The sequence below is a fragment of the Dermacentor albipictus genome, chromosome 8 (genome assembly GCF_038994185.2).
Source record: "Dermacentor albipictus isolate Rhodes 1998 colony chromosome 8, USDA_Dalb.pri_finalv2, whole genome shotgun sequence".
In the NCBI taxonomy this organism is placed as follows: Eukaryota; Metazoa; Arthropoda; class Arachnida; order Ixodida; family Ixodidae; genus Dermacentor; species Dermacentor albipictus.
The window spans coordinates 75,573,756-75,599,528 of NC_091828.1; the positions used below are offsets into that span (position 1 = coordinate 75,573,756).

General features: G+C 45.4%; 1 protein-coding gene and 1 long non-coding RNA gene across 4 annotated transcripts in view; one reads left to right on the top strand and one right to left on the bottom strand.

Annotated features, from left to right (window-relative positions):
* The window catches only part of LOC135921952 (uncharacterized), a 61,985-nt gene extending 52,788 nt beyond the window's left edge, over nt 1-9,197 (bottom strand). For both annotated transcript variants that reach the window (XR_010570684.1, XR_011507968.1), the window contains exon 1: nt 9,070-9,197. This is a non-coding gene — a long non-coding RNA (uncharacterized lncRNA). The remainder of the gene's footprint in view (nt 1-9,069) is intronic.
* wake (wide awake) overlaps nt 1-25,773 on the top strand; it is a 505,847-nt gene that overhangs the window by 303,894 nt on the left and 176,180 nt on the right. Inside the window, exon 3 of one of the 2 annotated variants that reach the window (XM_065456373.2) lies at nt 1,322-1,426. In XM_065456373.2, the coding sequence (XP_065312445.2) occupies nt 1,322-1,426 (105 nt within the window). The remainder of the gene's footprint in view (nt 1-1,321; nt 1,427-25,773) is intronic. The other variant, XM_065456366.2, reaches the window with a different exon arrangement.

Consider the following 25,773-nt stretch of genomic DNA (forward strand, 5'->3'; position numbering starts at 1 on the left):
ACGCGTATTCTGGAGCACGCCGCCGGCCTTTTCTCCGTGACGTCACTCGCCGAGCGCTCAGGCCTTCTCTTGTCTAGGTGGTGTTGGTTCCACCCATTCTCTGCCTCCTCTTCTCCTCCTCTCTAGAGTTCTATCTAAGTCCCCTCTGGACTTGCACGTTAGTAGAAAGGTAAGCGCTGCAGTTTCTGCAATGGTGTTGAGGGGGGTCAGCGATAATTACAGTTCTCAAGAGGCTAGCTAATCTGGCGACACCCAGGGAACTCCAGAGCGCATTTTGCGCATATGATGTGACGTAAAAGTCCAAACGAGTATTTCGCGTCGACTGTCCTCTCTGCCACGCTCCTTTCACGTATGTACACTCTCTGAACCGTCCCCCGACGTGGTGTGCAAGACAGCAGCAGCAGCAGCAGAGCAAAAGTTGAAGGAAGAGGCAAAAAAAGCTTTGCTTGAAAAACAAGAAGCGAAAACACTTAACACAGTGCATAACAAAATTACATTGCTACTGATAGTACATGTACGTCAGTTATAATGCACTTAGAATAAGAAAGGAAATAACGCTGCATCGTCACAGAAGTATGCGTAATGGAAAAAGGAATAAGCTGTCTTTAGATAAATCGCTCTTCTCATAGCGAAGTGCATCCACGCAATCGCACTGTGAACCCATGTAATAGACGACCATCATTAGAAGAGGCTATATGAGGCCACTATGTAAACGTCGTCGCTAATTGCTGCGACACGCGGAAACACGCCTTGAAAAAAAGCCTACGCCAGCAGACGGTGGTATTGTAGTGTTGATCAGAGAGCGAGCATTTGAATACAGAGAGAAAGGCTGAGCAGCCTACCGGAGTTGCGCTGGGACTGGTGTGCTTCTCTGCGTATAGAGCAGGATAGATGGAGAAGGAAAAAGAAAGAACGTGAGGACGAAGATGACGACGAAAGAGTGGACGTGACACAACATTCACGGGAACATGGAAAATAAATTGTTGAAAGGAGCCGAGAAGCGGAATTTGCAGCCTGAAGTGACAGTTTGAAAAAAGGAAAGAGGTGGAGCTAGTACGGAGTGTAACTTGGTCAGAACTAGAGTTGCCTACAGGGCTAACTTGACAGGAAGTATACTTGGCTCCACAGCTGAATTTGCCGATAGCTAGAGTTAACTGAAACTCAACTTGGCTAGAGGTAAAGTTGGCTACGGAGACGAACTTGGCAAGGATGTAGCGTTGGCTGCACTCTGCGCCGAGCAGAGTCATGAGATTTCGTGAAAAATATTGCACCTCAATACACGCCGAGGGCTACAGTACACCTATTGAACCGTTGCATGCAGGCTCACCGGACAAGTCAGAGGCATCTCCGCCACAGTCTCGACTGCTGACTCGCCGCAGTCCATCAGGCGGTGCTCTGCGGACACGAGGTCAGGACAGCTCAAGTAGTAAGTCGGAAACGATGGGACCGAACGCAGGTTGACTGTGTCAACTCAGCTGCCGATCGGCGAGGCAGATAGTGCCGCCTTCCAAATAACAGTTTTGTTGGCGTGTCATTCAGCCCACGGGCACCTATGCACTTGCGTAATTTCTATAACTCCTAGTAGGAATTTTGTTTTGTCGTTATCTGCAGCTACACGAAGAATTAATTGGCTACTCTACACGACATACGAGATCATGTCGACGTCACACGCTACTTGCTTCCTCCTTCAGGACACTTTTTTTTTCTTTGCTTGCACACAGTCTTCGCGCGTTATCCGTGCCCCAGTCCGCCAGCCTGAGATGCCACGTCATGGGAATGGTTTACAACAGTGTATTTACAACTCTAGACTGGCGTCAGTAATCGAGGCAACTGAAGGATAGAAGGGACAAAGCGATCGGGAGAAAACTGTCACGTCCTATTTAAGCAATATTAACGCTACCTCAGACATCAAAGGGAACATAAATATTTGGCGCTTAGTTGGGAAGAAGCCGCAGAGCTACACTCCGATGAAATCTAGTCGCGCTACTACGCAGTGCCTCACAAAAAAAAATGAACGGCACAAACACTGCTCCGAACTCGGATTCCCTGCACTTCTCTCATGTCTTTGGAGTCTCATGTCTTTCGCCTTTGCGCATCTCTCTTGCTATGTCATCATCATCCCTCATCACATCTTTATGTCCCCGTTCCCCCTCCCCCTGTGCAGAGTAGCAGGCTAGAGCACCTTAGCTCAGGCCGACCTCTCTGCCTTCTTTCTATTAAATTATCTCTCTCTCTCTCTCTTGGAGTGAATGTTGACTGAAAAGGCTTCTGCAAGTCATCGTCTTTTTCATATTCCGCCTTCCCTGTGATCCACGAACTTGCTTTCTTAGTGTTTTACAATTCTGTGGTAGGCTTTTGACAGTGTTCTGTATTTTCCCTTCTTTCTTCTTTTCTTTTTACCTATGATTTTGGGAAATCCGGCCCTACTTGGGCCCCAAGTCCTAAGTTTTCACATTTAATAAACAATCAAAAAGAAAAAGCGACGTGCAACAAGACATATATTACAGGCAAAATGCACGGTGGTATGTTAAAATCACGATCCTCATGTTCAAATATTGCCCTAATAAAGGAACAAAACGGACGCGTTGCTTCCATTTTGGGGTCGGAAAAATCATTCAGATCGCACTCTCCACCAATATGCAGGTCAGTACCGAGGGAAAATCTTCAAGTACAGCGACCTCGTTTGGCGCGGCCAGTTTTCTATGACAGCGTAGTCCGAAAATAGTGCCAGGAGCCGAGTCCCTCAGTGCTTACGAAAGTCTTAAGAGCCTGACATAACCCCATTGACTAACTCCGTTGAAACGACATTATAAGCCTTCCTTCTTTCAGGTCGCCCTCAATCGCAATCACATTAGGTCTTTCACACCACCGAGTACTTCATTGCGAAGCGCTAAAGTGTAATCGGGAATGCTTACGTAAGGTGCGGCACAGCAGCATGCCAAAGCAACATGCAAAAGAGGGCTCACTGCTGAGCAAGAATGAAAAGCACGCGCATGTTCATTTATGCGTTAAATATTTTTGTTTGAATCACCGACCGCATTCCGGCGAAGTTGGCCCGGTCTCCCAGTTCGAGCCGAGTGAATGCGGCTCGTAATCGAGAGGGGAAGCCCTAACGAAGACAGACAACTTAAGCAGGTGAGGAAAACTAATTCGCGGTGTCGAGCCGAAAGGAGAGGGAAGCTACCAAAGAAAACGCCAGGAAAGCCCAACGTAGACACAGCCGTCCCCGCTGTAGGGTGACACGAAGAGCAATGCGATCGGACAATGCCGCTCCTATTGAGCAAATGTACCTTTCCCTTTCTTTTTTACAACCCTACGGAGAATCCGCGGAGGTCGCTGAGCTTTCATCGGAGCGACCACGATAGAGGGGGAGTGGGAGTAGGGAGGGCACCGCGGGATCCACCAGGCTGGCCTGGTTGCCCGCGCAAAGAGGAGGCGAGGAAAGGTGCAATCGGAAACGGCGAGGGATTGTGGGCCGAAGAAAACGCCACCAGGCGGCGTCACCAAGGGAAAGCAGTGACTACTGCTGATCCTGCCGCCGCCGACGACGGCACCTCCGATATTGGGGCCGTAAATTTTTATTACGGCAGCGGCTTCGGCCACCGCACGGCTTCTTTTCTCACTTTTTGCTCTGGTTGACTTCTGCTCACGCTTCCTGTGTGCTCGCGTGTCACCCTCTCCTGCGGCGTTCCCGCCCTTCTCGTCCGCGTTGCGGTAGAAGCGCCGCAAGAATGGCACTCTGGTGAGTTCTATGAAGAGCGTGCTTCGCGCAAAGCACTGTGTGATCCGGTGAGCTGGGTGTGTGACTCGATGCGTACACGCTGGACAGAACTCGCTTGCTCGCATCGGTCTCCGTGTTTGCTATCCGACACTCCACCTATTCCGTGTGCTTGTATAAATGCGCACGCAAAGAATAGATGGCGAGAGCAGGAACCTAGCTCTCAGGTTCTTATGCGACCTACTTTACGCTGCTGTTATAACCTTGTCGTTGCGTCGGTGGCGGTGATGTTAAGACCTGGTTGTCGACATCTTGGTTATCGCAGCGTGCTTTGCGCGGGAACTGTACCGCGTATGGGCAGTTTTCTTCTTCTTTTTGTCCTGACAGCAAGCTGTGTGAACACGTAAAGAATATTTACCGCTTTCACTCGCGCCTAAGCCTGGCACGGATACCATGCCGTGTATATATATATATATATATATATATATATATATATATATATATATATATATATATATATATATATATATATATATATATATAATGTATATATATATATGAGAAACGCCCTGTACAATGCCACAATGCCAGTCGACCAGCAACATTCTCGAAAAACAGGACAATCAACGTTACTTCAACCATTCTTGCGCCTGTAGTCACAAGTCATTCCTAAATTCTTTTAATTTGAAATAGTTGACGAACTGACACAAAACTTTGGACACACTGTGTCGCCCAATACTCAAACGCCGATATTATGGTCATTGCCCAAAAGGCAATTGGCACTAATCTCTCGTCGTCAACCCTACTTCTCGTCGTAAGCTTTGTATACACAAAGGCCTTGAGATGGTGCGTTGTGAGCAAGGTTTTGTTGGGAGATAGCAAATATAATCTTGTGAGACCTCCATCGCTTCGCACTCTGCATAAGAATCAGCACACCAGCCTGTGTTTGAGAAACTGCCTAGTGCGAAGTTCGTTGTTACCGGAAATACCGCCACGGATTCCGTTGATGAAATAGAACTGCGTCGCCTGTTCGTCAAAGCACATAAGCGTGAGTGATAGTGATTTGCTAACGGAATACATTATTCGCCACCTAATTTAACTCTTTTAACGGTATTCAACTTATGATACTATTTATCTAACATTGCGAACAGGAATTAATGACCTACACAACTTTTTGGCTCCTGGAAGAAAGCTTCTCCTCCCTAATACCCCACTTGCGGTGAAAGTCGCTTCGGGTAGGGCACGTTGTCCCGCGCCTATTTCGCAAAATTGTTTTTGTAAATCAGTTGAACTACATCCTAGTTCCATCGCAGGATAAGTGAGTCAGAAACACTGCAAGCTAACGAAGGGCGACTGTAACGCCAAGACAGATCGAATCGTCATCTTTACGAACGGGAATACGCGAATGTGTGGCAGACAGTGTGGTTGTCCGCATGTTGCCGCGTCATGGCAAGCATTAGCGTTGATACCGTGGTGTAAGAACAGTTTATGATACTGCACGCCGGCGCTGAAGAACGAAAGAATCTAGTAGGCCAACCGTGCTACCTGCCGTACCGTTTATTCAGAATGCTGCCGAAGTCCCGGTCGATGCTGTGCGTGCCTATCAAAGTGGAATGAAGGGGTTCTTGTTTAATTTCGAGCGTGCAATAAAAAAGAATAAATTGAACAAAATATCGGCATGAAGAAACGCTCGGCACAGGGGAGCATGCGTGCATAGAACGGTGTCCCACTCTGTTTCTATTTTCTCATCTCCCCGTGGTGTCACGCAACATCTCTTGTCCGCGTTATTTTCATAAAGATGACGATAACACGTCTCAATAGCAGGGAATTGTCTTAAACGGACTTGTTCTTGGCCTATAGTTGCCACCTTCTGTGAGACATCATTGTCGTCCGTGTCATGGAGGAGGTCTGTCTTGGTGCCCGTGCTTTGCGTGCGTCGTCATAGCACGGTTGTGTTACACAGTGAACTGACCTCCCTTTTCGAATGATACCGTCGCGAGCATTATCAGTGGCAAATATTTCTTATTTGAAATCTCCCTTCAACATGCAAGCATACGTGCTCGACTGTGCTCAAATAAAGAACCTTTCCTGCTCCGTTCTGTTGGGAAATCAGGCGGTGGGAACCGACAGCTGCCAAGATACTGTTCTCTGACGGCGTTCATTCCCCTCATAGCCCCCTTTCGATCTTTCTCGGGAGAACCCACATTATATGAGGACGTGCAACAGTTCTGGTAGAATCGCTCCATTAAATTAGAACGTTTTCTTATAAGCTACGAATAGGTAATGAACGACGTGCCTCATTTGTGTACGAAAGCACTATAGTTATATCATTTTGTTGCAGTAATGTTATAATACACTAAGGTTATCAGGCGCATCGGAACCTCGTTCTCGTCAAAGAGCAGTGTATTTATGTTGTTTCGCTGCGCTGTTGAGTCAGTGAGTGGTTGAACTACCATGTCCAGGAACGACCCTATAAAGTCTGAATACTCGCCCACTGTTGCTGTGTTAACGTAATAATGTTAATCATGCACATCATGCCGTCATCGATGACTCGTTCACGTTGTTCAACGTTTATCCGGCGGCGGCGACGCGCCGCCGCTGCACCATTTGCTCCTTCCTGCAGAGAACGGGCCCTTCTCTGCAGACGGGCCCTTCTCTGCAGAGAAGGGCCCGTCGAGACCAAGTGGTCCGGCATGGAGGGATCGTATATAACACACGCGCTCGACTTTGCTAAGCGCCGCTTATCGATTCCGGAGCGTAGCTTCCTGCCTCCAGAGCAGCAACGATAAACCAGAGTTTGTCCCCTTACTCAACTCCATCCCCGACTAACTTCTTCCACGCGCCAAATAGCCGGCTCGAAATCCATCGAGTGAACTTGGCAACTAACAAACCGCTTCCGGAACTCGAGTAGCGCCGGGCGCAAAAGTTTAAGAAAGTGCCCGCCACTTCCCTAATTGCAGCTTCCATCTTGAACGGAGTTCGTTGGGAAGGCGACGTTCTCGTATGTGCTCCTTCAGCCTCATTGTTTCTCCACGCTTCGGTCGCCGGGCTTGACGATTCCGGCCCATCCGGCGGCGAATTAGGGCTCCGGCCGAACGGCTGCAGGGTTAGCAACAGGGCAGAGGCGTCGGGCAATTTGACGCGTCGCTGGGGCCTCCGCGCGGCGCGCTTACGGCCTCGCTGCAATCGAAGAGGGGTCGCGGCGGCGTCGTCCGTCGCCTCGCTGGCTCCGGCCTCGACCTCGCGCCGCCACAACATTGTCTCCTCCTCCGCGCGTGATGTTTTCTCGGTCGTTACGTTCGGTTATCTCTCTTGGATCGCTTAATGTGTCCTTCACTTACGTTTCTTTTTTTTTCTTTATATCGCTCGTGCCAGTGGCGCAACCGCTGGCGTCCCAGAAGGTCATTTCAGGCCCTCCTTGGGGGCAGTCGGGATGTCCTTCATTTCCTTTCTCCTCCTTTCTTTCTATGTGTTTTTTTTTTCTGGCTTAATAACGGCCGCTCCATGTCCCTCCTCTCGCCTATTTCATTATTTGTTCGTTTCCCCTTACGTTCCGTCGCGTTCACCGCCGCCAGTCTCTCCACCTCGGACGCGTCTCTTCCGTCCACTTTTTCCGTTATTCGCCTCCGTCGCTAGCTGCAGCGAAGCCGTGATGGCGTGTCTCGCGCGTGCAGACCCTCTCGACCGTCGCCCTCTCCAGGGAGTGCTGTGACGCCCTCACGGGTCCCTCTTCCTCGGGTGAGCGATTAGCCTCGTCAGCCGGAAGGAAGGCCTCTCGTGGAACACCCTGCGTCGCGGCGGGCCCCTTGGCAGGCGCCGCTCGCCGGCATCGAGTGCGTCCCGGCGGAGTTCCCGCCGGTCTTTCCGGCAGACCGTATCGTTCGTAATGAACGCCGACGCCCGCGAGATGCCCGCCCGGCCTTTTCGTGCGACGGCTTCGGGCCGGACGCCGCGGATGAGCGACGCAGTATAGCTGGCGGCCGTCGCTCGGGTACCACCGCGTACCGCCTGTGAAAGCGAACGCCGAGCCGGACAGGCTCCTTTGGGAGGCATGGCGATGTCTGCGTCGACCATTGTGCGGACGGCATCGACAGCGTGTCGGTGGCTGGTTCTTTTTTTTTTGTCGCGGCATTGTTCTTAGCTCGTAAACTTGCGTCCTCCCTGTTTACCTTTTCGATAGCTAAGGGCGTAGTCAAGACGGACAGGCTCGGTGGGAAGTGGCGCCTCCAATAAACGCGATAGAAAAGACCGAGTAAAACAAAAACAAAAACAAAAATCCCGTTTGCTAATCTGTAGTGAGGGGGCGATAACGTGCGAAGGTTTTTTGTAGGTGGCACGAGGAACGGGCTAGTATAATAATAATAATAATAATAATAATAATAATAATAATAATAATAATAATAATAATAATAATAATAATAATAATAATAATAATAATAATAATGTCTTTATTTGTGTCCCGTAAAAGTACACGACACGGAGACCTGCAGTAAAAGCTGTCATGAATATATACTCAGAGATCTTGCTTTTGTCGAACAAAAATGTAATGTTTATACATTTGCGTTTCCTTTCGGAAACTTTGTCAAATGAGTTGAAAAAGAACGAAGAAAAAGTTTCATGAACAGAAGACTGTCCGCATTAAATGCGGGTAAGCTTTAATTCAGTTTCGGCACAATGTACAGGGCCACTATTCTTTCTCTTTGTGGTCTTTGTCGACGTTGACATAATTATTGGGAATAGGAATACCTCCTTCGTTTCGTTGTCCGCGATTACGATCTTCCTTTATCCCCTTCTTTCAGCGTTGTCTTTAGCGATGTATCAGACTAGTAACACACACCCCGAGCTTCTATTGCGCTGACTGCGTTTCCTGGTTGCTCGCCTGCCAAGCAGTGGTAACGGGTCTCAGGGTTAACAAGAGAGAGAGAGAGAAACGCAAAAGAAACATAGGAAGGTTAACCACAGATTATCTCAGGTTGGCTACCGTGTGTCAGGGGAGGGGCAAGGGGATGCGGTAGTGAGAGAGAAAAAGAATTAAAAAAAAGAAACATACACACCTACACACGATACACACGAACTGTTTCTGTGGGCACTGTCACGCAGTCTGCGAAGGGTTAACAAAATCGATATGGCCTGCTATGCGGTGTCTCCTCAACAAAGGCAGAACACGTATATTGCATGTTTTCATTTGCTGTCTACTGGATAGTCGGTGTTCGGTGTCGTGACCTTACCTCGATGCGCTGTAGCATCTAGCGTGTCAGACCGAACAGTCCACTGACCTCTGATAAGTGCCCCCAACGCCTCCTTCCCACTGATTTTGGTGTCTCCACGTAGAACTGGGTAGACGTACGTACCGCTTTCCGAAGCTTGCCGAGCAGCGAGGCGCGAATGCAGCGCAATAGACGCGGCCGAGACCCGAAGTTTATTGCTTCTGGGGGCCGCAACGTTTGCCCGCCAGCCGGACGATGCGCGTTGATTAAGAAAGGACGGGAGACGAACCGACGTCGTGTAACGTTGGGCAGTAAAACTGGCACCACGCCGTTAGCAGATGCTGGAACAGCACTCTTCCACTGTCGGTCGGCCTACGTGCCAGATTGCTCTTTGGCGAATCACGTGAGCGCAAATGCCAGACGGTGGGGCGAAGCATATGTTCCGAACGTGACTATCTGTTACTCTGTCGCCCAAAGGATTTCGGTAACGCGTAGTTCGAAGTAATAGTTTTGCGCTGGTTTATTTTATTATTATTCTTAAAACAGACATTTGGTCTGTCGATGCTGATGGAGCTCCATCTAGAATGCCCAGTCAAGTGCGCAAGTATTATGCGCAATCCTTACCGTCTACCCTTCTATTCCAAATTTGTGTTGAACGAAGCCTTAGCTCGAGTTGGTTCACTGACTCGACGAAGCGTTGAAAATAACACTATGGTGTTGAAGAGGTCGCACGGCGATGTTCAAGGGCTTCGTTACGAAACCAAACCCGCATACTAAAGAAGTAAAACCTTTAACATTACCACTCTGGGCTCATGCAAACGTTGCAGTAGCTAATTTGCATATGCATTATTCAATACCAGAGCGCACAATAAAGACTGATGCTTATAATCGCTTAACTACATCATTATGCGAAACGAAATAAAGTGCGCTGCGCTGATTCGTCGCCGTCACCCCCAACAGTATGTCATGCTAAGTAATATATGCATATGAGCGCTCGGTATTCATTCACTTCGGTGCTTTATATATTTTGCTTTAGTTCTGGTGAAAAAAAGAAGCAGCTCCTAAGAGTTTCTACACCAAGTAGCTTCGCAATGTAGCTTCCCGCAGAAAATCAGAGCATGAAACTTACAGTTGGCAGGGCAAGGCTAGCGCAATACACAGTAATGAAGTTACTTAGATGTTTTGTAGTTTCTAGAGCACACCAACGGAAAGTCAACCTTTATGCCACAATAACAAAAACATGTCACGTAGTCCTTGACATGACATGATCGCCATGTTGATCGCGTTATATTGATGCAAATTAGTTAACAGGAAAAATAGCTGGTATTGAATAATTTCTTTTTCGGTGTATTTGCATTTTTTAAAGATTGGCAAGGTTTTGTCTATTGAGGCGTTTCCTTTTTCGAACGTACTTTGTAGCTGCGAGGAAGCCTAGATTCATAAAGTGACGAAACAATGTGTCATTTCACGAATAAGTTGGCTGCGTGAGATGATTAAATAAGGCACTTCGAAGATCAATCTAATGATTCGCTTTTGCAATATTAATAGCTCCCTAACATTAAGAATGTAATGATTTCATTCTTAAGTCAATTTGAATGTGTCTTTCTCCAGATTCGTTGTTTGGTTCCCTGCTCTGGATTCACCAACAAAACAGCGAAACAAAAGAGAGGCTCTCTTTAATACAAACTGGAGATGTTTCTCTAGCAAGCTACTCCAGGTTAATGCGATGATAAATGAAATGATACGCCCAGTACTTAATGCAGACACATAGCACACAACATAGAGAAAAGCTTGTGCGTGTCGCGCACACATAGTAATAGTGATAACAACCTCTCGCCCACGCAGGGTGCCCTAGATGCGCTAGGGCATGGTCGAGTCACATCTCGTAGCACAAGGTGCGATCCCGGAGGCATATTCAGCGCATAGCTTACAACGATGCTTCGGGCTGTGAAAAGGCTGCAATAGCAGATTGGCTATCTACGAATGCTGTTTGCTCGGTTTTACGTAAGAAATGCTCTATGCTTGTCCAAGGTGTTAGAAAAACGATGCAGACGTGTCCACTCGCGCCTGCCAAGACACTCGCCCTCGGTACTGTGTTCACCCTTTACGAAATGTGCACGACAGCGATGCGGCACTTGCCTGGCGTGGGCAGCAGCAAGGTTTTCCTATGCAGCCTTATCTTGATTATCGTGGTCTTTACCGTAACTTGATTTACCTTTACTTGCACTTTCTTTTGTTGAACAGCATGAAATTGAGTAGCCGACTGTTTGGTGTAAACATTTTTTTTTTTTTACAAAGCAGATAACAGAACAGCGAACGTAATCGGAGCGTATATATAACGCACTGGGAAATGCGTTTTAGAGCTCCCGTTTTTCTCGGAGAAACTGCATATCTCGCTCGCCCACTGGAATTACGTTTTGACCGCTGCCTATGTATTCACGCCGCTGCCGAAATTCTCACTAAGCTAAAGCTGTCCCAGAAACCAGCTGCCACTGTAAGAAGCAGCGCTTTCAAAACACGAGAGCCCCGGAATAGAACTTCAGCATAACATCACCGGTGTGCTTTCATACTGCGTGAAGTGTTTGGGACACGAGTTTTCCGCAAATAGAAGCGTATTTTTGTTCGTATAACTTGAGGGTTACATTCCGAAAGAAAGAAAATCGAAAAGAAAAAAAGCTAGCCATAATATCGAAAACAGTTTCCTCCTACGCCTTCTCGCAATAGCAAGACTCCACAGCTTCCGTGTATTCTCGTATACCACGCCTCACTTCGAGCCTCTACATGGTAATTGAGGGGACAGAGACCGCGTAAATAAAGTATTCAGCGCAGACCATGTCAGCGAATAACGGTGCCTCCTGCGGTTCTTACATGAGTTGCTTCGCCGTAGAGAACATTGCAGCGTACAACCTTTTCTTGCTTTTTTTTTTACAAAATAAAAAAGGAGGGCCAAGGCTGTAAGTTATTTCATATATTTCTTTATTTGTTTCAACCAGCTTACATATTCAACGCAGGTACCTTCAAAGCTTCATGATGAAAAGCTCCATCCTACTTTCCAGTCAACATATTTTCCCCAACAACTTCTTAGAGCCGAGCGAAAAAAGAAATTAAAAAAGAAATAATACGACAGTTTCGTGTCTCTCTTTCTGTTTACCTCCTTCGTGCTCACCGTTCCCGTGTTCTCCTGAAACATCACCTACGCGCGCCCCTGTTTCTTTTCATGAGCGAATTCGGCCTGCCGTGTTATTTACCCGCATGGAGTTTCGTATCCGTGGGTTTCCCTCCTTGTGATGAAATTTATGCAGTTGCATTATGTGAACCCTCTGTTTGACGTACTGCGAATGTAAACTTCAGACAGCATGCCCGCTGGAAGACAATTGCAGGGCGTTAACGAATGCAAACCCGGTCATGGGCGAATAGACACACATAAGCGAACTGTGCCAAAGTATTGAAGTTGCACAGCTGCTTAGAAAGAAAAAAAAAAGCACCGATGTAAGCGCGGATTAATGGTGTTTCTTTTCTTATGTTCTTTTTTTTTTGCATTTGTCTTCAAGACTCCAGTGTACGTGCTTCGACGTCGCCTACACAGCTTGTATACTCTTGTGTACCGGTCCGTCGATGTCTCGGCGTGTGCGGCGCAAAATGATTCAGCTAACCCTCAAGTGAAGCACACGTGCGCGATATGGCGTTTGCTACAAGCGTAGGAGGCGTCCACTTTCACGATGAGTTACGAACGAAGCAAGCGCGAGGAGCTCACCCTTGGCGGAAGGAGACGCTATATATCTTCGAGCAATCCTTGGCGATGATCAGAATTTCTCTCCCGAATATACTGAGACACGGGGGGCCATGCCGCTTGATCTCCGGCGGCCGCGGTGCTTGCGTTGCAGTAGGGAATGGGCATAGCAAGAAGAAGAAAAAGAAGGGGGACAGTATATTTTAGTGATTCGTTCGGCTTTCAGCTTATTTGCTGCGACAGCAGCATCCTCTCGGAGAGGAAACCGCTACCTTGTAGATTTTGGTATCGAGCCGTCTCGCCAACGTATTTGCAGTGCGCGCGATGTCGCCTTCGTCCACTAAACCGTTGCACGTTGTGGCCTCAGAAATGCGCGCGCACGTGTCACGTCTCTTTGAGCCTGCGTAGCTCACGAAACCGCACAGAAGCTGCCATACGCCGACAGTGTGGTGTATAGAGCCGCCGGATTCGACGCACTTGTTGGATGCATGTGTGTGTTCACCGGATTTCTAAGTCAGTGCGCAGCTGTGTTTTCTCTGTCACATAACATCCCCGGTGGCGTTTCCTGCGTGTTAAAGAGGCACCGCGGAATATCGCAGTGGTCAACGCATCCGTCGATACTATGGCATATTGCCGAAGGCACAGCTGCTTGATTCCCAGAGGGAGTAAAGTTATGTTTTTCTTCACTTGGGACGAGGCTGAAGCTTAGTGTGGGGCGTGGCGCATGACGAAGGTGACGACGGAATGCACTTACGCTCCTATACCGTGTTTTGACAGAGAGGGAGAGATAGATTTCTCAAGGAAAGGCGGGGAGGTCGGCCTGAACTATAGTGTCCTCTAGTCTGGAGAGCGGGAAGAGGAGAAGGGGAAGAAAAGAGGGGATGGGTGACGATGAGGACAGATTAGAGGGTTGCCGGGCGCATGATCTTGTGGCACTGTTTATAGCGCAAGCCCAGTTGAATGCTTGCGGAACAGTTCCAGAACATCTTCGCAAGCGCACACGCACGCAAGTGAAGGTCCTTAAGGACTTGCCTGACATCGATAAGTATCAAGAGGATAAACTGGCAGATTAGGATTACGCATCCATCGTTGTGCGAAAGATGCATAAAATTCGAGCTTCGTGATTTGTTAATGAAGGGCTGCAATGAGCGCCTCCTATACGCCAAGCACCTGTGTTGAAGACTTAATAGCTGACGTTTGGAAATGAGTAAGAAGCGTGTGCATACAGTTCCGTAGATGCTTTGGGTAAAGGTTAAATATATAGAGATGATTAAAATAATCTAGATACCTCACTAACGCGTCTCTCATAGCCTGTGTGATGCTTTCGGAGGATAAGCACGTGTAATTCAACACAATTATGTTTAAGGCCATGTATATATATGGAGAGAAGGGTCATGTTCCGCAGACTTGTCAATTATATGACTGGTTAAGAGATGGAGCTCAGGAGGCGTGTGAAAGTTTCTTTCTATCACCGTATGCCACGTGTATGGCGTTCCAAACTTCTTTCCTCGATCGACCAATGTAAAAAATTAAATTGCAGTCTTCGTCCTTTCCTATAAATAATATCGCGCTCTCTCTACTTCCAGTTAGGATAACGGTCCCCAATCAGTGATACTATCGGTGCTGCATTATAGATATCTAGAATATGTTGGACTTTGTAATGATTTAATTTCAGCTGGCACGTTAGATCCAAAAAGCGCGCGCAAGCCAAATATCAAACGAAACGTACGCCGCTCGTAAACTCTACCGGGGATCCCCCAAGTCCTATCGCTCTACTGAAATGGCGCCCCGTTGAAGTAATTAAGCTTAACAGAACTAAGCTTAAAAGTATGCGCGTCTCCTCTAGCTCCACGTCTTGGGATATATACGCGTATTCTATTAACTCCTATACGTAGCTTGGCCTGTATACCACTAGCAACCTTTCATGGAATATGCATGTTGAATATGTCGCTAACTGTGCTAACCGAAAATTGGGCTATTTAAGAAGAAACTTTGCATCAGCACCCACCTCACTAAAGCTTACTCTTTACAAAATACTCGTCTGTCCAAAATTAGAAAATGCTTGCGCCATATGTGAGCCTGCTCATGCCAATCTTGCCATTTCCGTTGAAAGCATTCAGAACCGCGCCGCCTGTTTTATGCTCTCAAATTATTCAAGTCATTCTAGCGTCACGTTGGTGAAAAGAACACTAAATTTGACTGACAATTGGTTACGTCGCAAGTACTCTAGTCTCTGTCTTTTTTCATAGAATATATTACTATAACACTTCTCTTAAAGAAAATCTTCTCACCACACCAAATTAGATATCATCTCGCATCAACGATCAACACAAAATTGAAGTGCCATCTTGTCGAACTAATTTGTACCATTCCACCTTTTTGCCGAGAAGCACCAATGAATGTAACCGTCTTCCCGCCTCAATTTGTGACACCAGTAACTTTGAGATCGCCGTTCAAAGTGCCGTAAAGTTTAATTTTCTATTCCTGTCCTGTACAGCAAATATTGTATATTTTCACCACTCCTTTCTGTTGTGCCTACTAGGCCTTGAAATTATGAATAATAAAGAAAGAAAGAAAGAAAGAAAGAAAGAAAGAAAGAAAGAAAGAAAGAAAGAAAGAAAGAAAGAAAGAAAGAAAGAAAGAAAGAAAGAAAGAAATCGAGTATTAGTGAAATATTGTGACAGGTCATGTACGGTAAAACATGTATGTAGGCGTCGCTTCGTTACGGGAGAACGAGGCACTTTAAATTACATTTTTATTTGCTTACACAACTTCATTGAAATTTGCACGCTTAATGTATTTTTGCCAGCTCATTTCAGAAATGCAATTATTTTGCAAGGATCGGCTGGTGAAATACATTAACTGTGAAAATTCTATTCAATATCGGTAAAAAAATAGAAAATAAAGTGTTTCTAGATGCCTCGGGCCCCCTGAAGTGCTGGCTTAAGACGTGTTCAATCCGTCAACTAGTCGCGCGCGCTCTAGATGAGTTTACCCGCCGTGGTTTCTCAGTGGCTATGGTGTTAGGCTGCTGAGCACGAAGTCGCGGGATCGAATCCCGGCCACGGCGGCCGCATTTCGATGGGGGCGAAATGCGAAAACACCCGTGTACTTAGATTTAGGTGCACGTTAAAGAACCCCAGGTGGTCGAAATTTCCGGAGTCCCCAACTACGGCGTGCCTCATAATCAGAAAGTGGTTATAAAACTCCATAATTTAATTTTTTAGATGAGTTTAGAGGACCTACTCTACGTACGCGCGCCGGGCGCGTGTATATGCTCCTATAGCACGCTTGAATCGGTGCCGCCATCTGGGAGCAGAGACGCGACGCGGCGCCCCCGGGCAGTTGGGCACTGCGGCACGGATGGCGGGGTACTCGCGGACAGCGCGCGCTGTGAGCCGAAGCGAGGCGCACCGCTTGAATGAACGAATGAACGAAAATTTTCGGATGTTTCCAAGTATTTGCATATAAGCTAGCGTGTCTGACGGCATTTTCAACGTTCATTTTGACGGGAGAATAGGTATTCCGCGTCTGCAAACAGAAACCTCAATTGACTTAATTCGGAATTCAGCTATTACTTTTCCTAAAGATTATATATATATACAGTGAAAGCTCGTTAATTCGAACTTCAATAATTCGAATTTATGGATAATTCGAACTGTACGATTTGGTCCAGCCAAGCTCCACAGAAGTCTATGTATAAAAAAGTTCGTTAATTCGAACGCCAGAAGGTTCCCTCACGGATAATTCGAACTACACTCGCCTGGCACACGGCCAGAGAAACGCGCTTTCTGCCTACACACAAGGCGGTATTGCCTCCGAAATTGAGAGAATGGCGAGAGAAGGCAAAATTGGAAAAAAATCTAACCGACGCGGGGTCAGCCAGAAGGCAGCGGCGGCTGCCGCGTCTCCGTTCTACGTATCCTCCGAGACTTCTTGCCCGTTGCGAATCTCGGAGGCTTTGCAAATCTTGTACAGCTGCTAATGTTGTGTGGAGATGGCACGGCAAGCTCCAAAACACAGCGAATCAAGTACGTCGCAGCTGCGCTTGCAATCAAGAACCAACGAATGAGGGCCTTCGCCACCTTCACATGTTCAGCGTCTGTGTCTCGGCAGTCTTCATCGGTTGTGCACCTCTGTTTTCAGCTTAGGAGGTATCGGCCGTCACGATTCATTGTGATGGTGTTAAGCCTCGGCTCGTTTCGGTGGACATCGGTGGTGTGGCACAGTCGGACCCAGAGCTTCGACTTGAAGGTGGCGTGTGCCCGCGGCACACGCCATCACTTTTTGACAAGCCAAATTTCTGACATGCCCTACTGCTTCCAAATCGCAGTGTACTGTTGCTCTCCTTCGCTTTCGTTAGTTCGAACTTTCGTTAATTCGAACTGAAGCGGCTTCCCCTTGCGGTTCGAATTAACGAGCTTTTACTGTATATATATATATATATATATATATATATATATATATATATATATATATATATATATATATATATATATATATATATATATATAAGCGAAGCGACGCCTACATACATGATTTACCGTACGCGACCTGTCACCATATTTCACTAATACTCGATTTCTTTCTTTATTTATTTATTAAAGCCTATATATATATATATATATATATATATATATATATATGCAGCAGAATGCAGCCGTCGCGATAGAGGCTTTAATTACATGTGCCTCGAGGCTCAGCGGGAAAACGGCACAGCCCACTTGAGACACCACGACGGGCTTGGCAATGTTTTGAGAAGTATTTCGTGAATCCCGCGAATGAGACTATTGTTATGCAAGTATTCAGCATTTCCGGTTCTTCGGAGGTCAACGCATGCAGACATTTGTCTAGTCTGTCGTGGCTATATTTACTTATGTCATCCCGTGCCTTACGAACTGCATCGGGACCTCATTCACTCTTCTTAGCTCTCTTGGTGCTTGATTTTTCTGAACTTGTGACGGTTGCTGTATTTTTACGTTATTTCAACTTTATTGTTGTCTATGTAGAGAGGAGAAGACATTGCTGGGGTTCACCGACTAAAGGTCTTTTTGTTTTACCGTCACTGAAAGCTCTTGATACAGCGGGAGCAAGCTCTATACATTTAGCAAGCTGCCGTGTGCTTGCTGATTATATGTCGTCTTCATTTTTTTTTTTCAATGCAGCAGCAGCGGGTGCGTCATTGTATTTCTGTATATGTTGCTCATTATTTAGGCCTGATTTTATTTCTCATGATGCATGGCAGCTTACGTGTTCCTGTCCCCTATCTCACTCACCAATCTTTATTATGATCCTACAAAACGAAAGCAAAAGTAGCGGGGGGGCATATATATCGTTTCATATTGTTTTCACTTACTACGCAATTTGAATTTTTCTTTCCGCTCTCACGTGACACAAGCGGCGCTGCGCCGTCGCACAGACCAATAGGATCGTTCTTTTGGTAGCTTCCGCCTAGGCGTTGCCGTTCCATAGTTAAAAAAAATAGAAAAGAAAGCACACTAAATAGACAAAAACAATTAAGTTACGCTTAATTAAATACCCTTCCACAATACCAAAAAAAGCCAGTCTTACCGCGAGGTGACGCTTGGTAAGCCAGAAAAAAAAACACACACACACAGAGAAGCGAAAGACCGGTAGCCACGTCATCTTGAAGTTTGCGCGCCAGCTCAACGTGGTGTCATGGACTTTTGGCCGGTGTCTGTTCGGGCGTAGTTAATGTTTTTATTTGTAAAGATACACTACGACGTGTTGCAACGTAGCCAAAGAATAAACTTGTGCAACCTTTATAGGACCACAACGGACCGATAGACTAGAAGATAGTTTTGAACTTCGTGACGTCACGCTCTCGTACACCGGCGCTGGTGTTCCGGCGCAAAACTCAACAAACAAAGCTTTATGCCTTTAATTTTTCTTCTGTTCTAATAATCAAATTATTACCGTGAAATTATTTAAAAAACGTTTTCGAAAGAATGTTTTATCAGTCTAAATTAATTTAGTGTTTCTAATTGGCGTCCCTCTGAATGTATAATCTCTCCATTCCTTTACCAAACCGCAAAGCATTTCTGCACCCAGGAAGAAATTACGCTGAGCAGCGGGTCACAGGTCGCAAAGGCAAAATGCCCTTGCTTACAACAGCGACAAGATAAACGACACAGGATGGACACGACTTCATTGTCGTCCATAATTGCCCTTCATTCGCTTCCTTCCATTCGTTATTGTCATCATTATTATTTGCCGCCATAAAGGAGATAGCCCGCAACCACGTGCTATAATGCAGTAATTTCTAACAGGGTGCTAACAATGCCGTTTCCTCTTACTGGCTGCATTGTTGCCAAGAGGCGTCCTCACCTCACTTCTCTCGCGAAAGGAGGTCTCTGTATTGCGGCCACATTCGCGATTTCGACGTTATTAGGCCCTCGCACTGCTGACCCTCACGCAGAGATAAGCTAGTGATAAAGACATGCACAGCCCCTTTCGGCGCGTGCGCGCTTAGCAAAAAAACACTGTTGAAGCAAGAACACCAGGTGGCGAGGAAAGAGACAACGAACAAGCGGGCGAGGAGGTAGAGCAGGAACAGCGATTGAGGTGTACGTTGCGCAACGGTGGAGCAGTTTCGCGATGCCCGGAGTGCTGCAACGCGTGAAAAGTTAAGCAACACATTATGCAAAAAAGAAGTGAGGCGCGTAGACAGGACACAAGAGTAGAGAAGTGGAGAGAGAGTATAGAGTGGGGAGACAAGAGTAGAGAAGACTTCTCTACTCTTGTGTCCTGTCTACACGCCTCACTTCTTTTTTTCACAATGAATCCTTACCAACCAGCTCAGCTTTCTGTCGTTTTAAGCAACACCTACGCGCCCGAGTGCGTGATGGCTTCACGTCTCCGGGACTCCCGTATCTTTGAATCAAAGTGTCTAAAATATGATTCGTTGGAAAAAAATATCATTTTTATTATCGCCCGGCCATTTAGCAAATTTACTAATCTGAAAAAAAATATAACAATAGGGGAATAATTATTTATATATATATTTGTGCATTTATTCGCACAGCTATATCAGAGCACGCGCACAAGAAACGTAAACTCTGGTAGTCTCGCAGTAGCGGCGACGTTCCTGACTTGCAGCGCTGGCGTCAAGTAAAAACGATGAGGGGGCAAGAAATTTCACGAGTTTACAAGTATAGAGTAGGGCGTGCTTTTAGACAGATGAGAAGCAGCAGGCTTTGGGCTTCTCGATTTTTCTTTTATTGAAATGAATAGTAGAAGAGGTTGGCGCCTTTATGGTGGCACCGGCTACTCCTTGTCACTTGGCAAAGGAAACAAATATGCACGAAAAAGGGAGCATAATGTCCCAAAATATGGCACTCACTAGAACACCAGATGAATAAAAACGATACAGTCCTATTGCAACGATTTGTGCAAGAGTTCAGCACATATACGCATATATAAAGTCTAATATTTTGAATATCCAGAACGCAGAACACAAGTAGTAACACTGCAAGCACAGAACACAAGAAATTACACATAGCGTAAAAGTAACGACCACCACATAAATGAAATTTGACCGAGAGCAACATTTATATAACTCATTTAGCTTATTAGGATAAACTGAAATTTAATATTTCCCCAAAATGTTGGTGTCCTCCCAAGCCTTTTTCAAAGCAAGAAGTGCTGTTTTCTAAAGGCCCACTGTTGGCCATGGATCAAATATCTTTTTTATAGTGAGGGGTCTTCTCTCGCGAAGTAACAAATTAGCATGCAAAGCCCTTCGTGGTGAATCATATTTTGTGCAGTCGAGGAGGAGATGATTAATATCTTCATCTGGATGGCCACAAGAACACAAGAACACAAGAGCACTATAGAGGCACGTCTCATCCTGTATAAAAAGCGTCGCGTAAGTGCAGTACCACGCCACAGGCGGTGCACTAATGTTTCGAATTTTCAGTTTTGTCCCCGGCCTCGCTCGGGACACTGTTTCGTCTAATAAACGTTTCTCTCTCTCTCTCTCTCTAAGATTTGACGGAATTGATAGGTTTATACATGGGTCTATAAGGTATAACTCCGAGTTCTCAGATTGCTAATCAAACCCGGCACTTTTGCTGAGACGACAGGATATATCTCAAGAGCATACGCACTTCGTTACGCAGAAGAGGAATATTGATTGTCTCTGCGTTATTGTGCGTCATATTCGCAGCTGCCTCCACTGCAGTATTATCAGGAATATTGCAATGCCCAGGTATACACTGGAATGCAATTACGGGATCCATTGCACTCGCTTTTGTGTGTCCTTTGAGCGTCTCATACAATAGCAAAGTGTTCAAAGAATTCTTCTTATTGCTTTGTAGTAATGTGAGAGCGGCTTGCGAATCGCTAAAGATAGCCCATTTTTGCGAATGCTTTTCCGACGTTATAAAACGCAAATCACACAAGATTGCAAACAGTTCTGTCACGGTGGAAGATGCCTCTCGGGATAACTTGAATGTTTGCTCTAGCGCTAAATGCGGAATGACGAATGCTGAAACCGAGGAATTTTTATGACATGAACCGTCTGTATACACGTGTATGTACTAGGGACACAATGAGTAAATTTGTAATAGTGCCAGTTGCTGTGCGGCTACCATGAACATGTGAGTTAGGTATAATTCCCTCAACCAACAATTCTATTTTAGTACTTGTTAACAACCAAGGAGGGCAACTAACATCCACTTTCAATGCTTCCAATCTTGATAATACTCCTTTACGTTCTTGAACAACATCGCGTGAATTTCGCTTTTGTTTCGTGCGCTAAGCGCGAGGATTAATGGGTGCTTCTCGTGTTGAGTTAAGATGCGATAAATACGTCGCATGTTTCAACCTTTCGTATGACTGAAAAGGATGGGTGACGGGAACAGAAGGTTCGTGCGTTCTTTATGTCACAACACTCACAACTTGACTGTTAGTTTAGTTAAGATGAATTGAAATGTGCTCTTACGTTATGCCGTACAAAGACAACTGCAGGCCCAGACGGGGCGTTACGTATGTGTTGTTAAAGAACCTCGGTCCAGCAGGTAGAATGGCTCTTCTCGAGATATGTAATGATATCTAGTTAAGAGAGTCTCTTCCAGATTCATGGAAATCAGCTCGGGTAATTCCAGTTCTGAAACGAGGAAAGACTCCCCATTGTGTTGGCCCCTGCCGACCCGTCAGTCTCACGAGCTGTTTTTGCAAACTAATGGAGAAGATGGTGTGCAGTCGATTGCAATGGTGGTGTGAACGCACAAATGTGCCTTCCAACTGCATGACCGGTTTTTGACACAAAAGGTGTACAATGGATGCAGTATTAAACATTGTCAAATGCGTCGAGCATGAACGAATGTGTGTAAATATCACAATAGCAGTATTCTTAGACATTCAGAGTGCATTGTACACTGTAAGTCACCTGCACGACCTTGCTAGTATGTAAGAGCTTGGCCTACATGGCCGAACGCTCCGATGGATATCAAATTTCGTAAGCGAAAGAAAAATATTCATGGAAACAATTGAAGGAGAGAGTAATTATCACATCATCACGCGGGGCGTTTCGCAGGGCAGTGTTCTCAGTCCGGTTTTCTTCAACTCTGTCATCGCGGCCTTAGCACAAAAACTATACCGTCTGGCCTGCAGTATTCTCGGGACACAGATGACATCTGCATATGGGCCTCTGGTTCTCATATACAAGACATTCAAACAACGCTGCAAGAGGGTCTTGATATTATCGACACCTTTTTAAAAGAAAGAGGCATGAGTCTCTCATACTCAAAGACAGCCGCACTTCCGTTCACCAGACGACAGCTGAATAATTTACAACTTACGCTTGAAGGGCAAACCTTGATGTATTCGAAAGGGCATAATTTTCTTGGCGTTATTCTTGACCGCCAGCTAACATGGGCATCAAACATCCGCTCAAATGAAAGGCTACTCGGTTCCACTAATGCGCAAAACAGTAGTACGTGCACTAAGTGGCAATCTCGTCACACATGGTTTAGAGAATAAGATATACCTTAGAGAGACCTCGAGGCGGCGTTCAGACATGCGATCAATAACGCGGGCATGCAGGTGCAGATACACACTTGTTGCAATATTTGTAAGCGTGGTAGTTGGCGTTCCGTAAATAGTAAACTATAGAAGCGTGAAGGAAAAAAAAACACACGGACGGCAGGACGGACGGGGTAGCAATTGTCAGTGTCCGTCCTGTCTACCCTGTTTTTCCTTCGCGTTTGAACTTTACTCATTCACCTACATTGCAAAAAAATAATAATAAAAGAAATAATAAATTAATAATAATAATAAAAAGAGTCCTTATGCATGTTGAATTTCATATGAAGTACTTGGAACAAAAGATCCCGACCACTTTAGCAGCGGCGGTCGGGATGGCATGATTTCGCCTCCGTAGTTTTTGCCTCGGCCGAAAATCGCCCGTTGCCAGCTTCGCTGCTCGCTTTAGCGTAAGGACATTGCAGCATAGCTATTACAATCTTTATGAACATTGCGCAAACGTATCGTTGCACGCTAGCGTTTCCCAAGTATTACGATATCTTTTTTATAATTTTTTTACATTCTTTATATTTTGTGCACTCGTTTTTCTTCGAGGGCAGTTAAAAGCACGAAACTTGGTTTTTCTTCGTCCGTCAGTCCTTTGCGCTATGCCGCCGTCGCAATGCCGTATCGATGGCGTCGTGTAATCGTCTTCACGCCAGCTGCTCCTCTTGAGCTTCGCCCCTACTGTAAGGCGCATAAAATAAAATAATGAAACAAAAAAAACAGGAGAACGAGAAAGAAGGGAAGCTGGTACCCATTACCACCACTTTTATTCATATTCACGCCCCTCCGGCAATATGCGGTAGAGAACTGGACGTGCTAAACCATGTAATATCGCGAACCTTTGAAGTGATTTTTAAGGGGCACTAGGTTACACGGACTAAAACCTTCGCTGCAGCCCCGACCTCCACCAGGACTTCATCAAAGCGAGGCATTGCTTCCGTGTCGGCTCTGGGTGGGAATTGTCGTTATGAAGGCTTACAGTGCGCCAGTTGTATTAACCGTCAGTGCTCCAGTACGATGTCTGCGGCAGCGAAGGGAACATCGAGGCCTTATTGTGTCTCTGTGAGTTGTGGCACCCGCGCCTGCGATTCGGAGCCTAGAAGATCGCATTTCAAAATAGTAATTGCTCAGGAGAAGATGACAGGGTGACAGTGCCTGCTGCTGACTAAGTAAACGAGCTCAGAGCTGCAGGAATTGATGAAGTGTCCCGACATTGTGTTCCTATATTTGTAGATTTGGGCAGTACTATTTGCGATTTTGGTAATGTGGACTGTGATATATATATATATATATATATATATATATATATATATATATATATATATATATATATATCATAAACGACCGAAGAAAGGCAACCGAGGTGCTCGATTTTTTTTTTTTATTCATGGTCATATCAAGCCAACAGACAATCAAGCCTATATACGCGTATGAAGCAATACATAGTCGTAATTATATTCATTTATTTCCCTATTCATTTATTTACTTATTTATTTATTTATTTATTTATTTATTTATTTATTTATTTATTTACGAATACTGTCAATCTCGTTAGAGATTATAGCAGGGATGGTACATGAAATGTCTGTTTCATGTACCATGTCATTGATTCATAACCTTATACACCCCTATTTGAACAATACTTAAAAAATGGTTTTGGTTACACCATCTACATAGAAGAAAAAAAGGAAAAGCTATACATTTGTAACAAAGACATAGCATCAACACTCAATAAGTTTAATGTTTCTACGATGGGATTGAGGCTGCTTGTGAGGCAAGCACTTGATTTTCAATCATACTAATAAACCTGCCTAATGATGATTCGTTACTTATAGTGGGTTTCAATGAGTTCCAGTCCTGAATTGCTAGAGGAAAAAAGAGTATTTGAGGCAATAACTATTGAAAGAGTATTCGTTTAGTGTATGAGAGTGCTTATGACGAGGTGTTCACCCATTTGAGTAAGACATACTTCTTGAGGTCTCAGTTTTCATTACGTTGTATAAAAAGTGGAACATCACTTTTAGTAGCGTTCGTTTGGTTCGGTTTTGTACTGTTAGGTTTCCAGCGTTATTAAGTAGTTGTGTTGGTAAGTCTGTAAGTCTATACTTATTGAAAATTAACCTTAATACTTTGCTTTGCGGTGCCTCTGTTTTACTCATCTGTTTCTGGGTAAAAGGAAACCAGACAGGGCTAGAATATTCTCGTACAGATCAGACTAGCGTAGCATAAGCTATTGGGCATTTGGTGGTGCAAGTTTAAGACGTCTTTTGAGTTCGAACAGTCGCCTCAGGGCTGTGCCAGTGATGTTATCAATGTGAGTCTCCCATCTCTGGTCGCATGACATTGTTATTCCCGAATATTTTTCCCTATTTGCTTTAGTTAAGGGACAGTTGTAAATATTGTAAGAAAAGTTAGACCTGTACTTTTTGCGGCTTATTGCCACAGGAAGACACTAACATTGAGAGACATTCGCCAGTTTTTACAACACTTGTGTACAGCTTCTAGCGCACTATTAACGATTATGGGATGTGCAAGAGCATTAATTTTCTTGTAAATAATGCAAACATGATCAAAGAGCCTAATTTTTTATACTAGTGGAGAGGGACAAGTCATTCATTAATATTGTGAATGAGATTGGGGCTAGAACGCTTGCCTGTGGTACGACTGATGTGACTGATGTTATTCTAGAGGAAGCGTCGTGCACTTGTAGCTACTGTGAGCGGTTACTCAGGTAGTCCTTAATCCAGTGAACTATAAGACTATCTCCAAGTGTTATCTCTAATTTCTCATTAGCTTTTTTTTATGTGAAACGCGGTGGAATGCTTTAGAAACATCTACGAAACTAAGATAAATTTGTTTGTGGTTATCGATGGCCCCGGCTGCATGTACTAATTTTACAAGTTGAGTCATCGTTGGAAGGCCATTATACGTAAACCATACTGTGCAAGAGAGAAGATATGTTGCTCTTCCAAATATGTAGTTATGTGTTTTAATATTACGTGTTCCAGTAGTATACACGCAGAGCTAGTTAGTGATATTGGTCTGTATTTTGAGACCATGGCTTC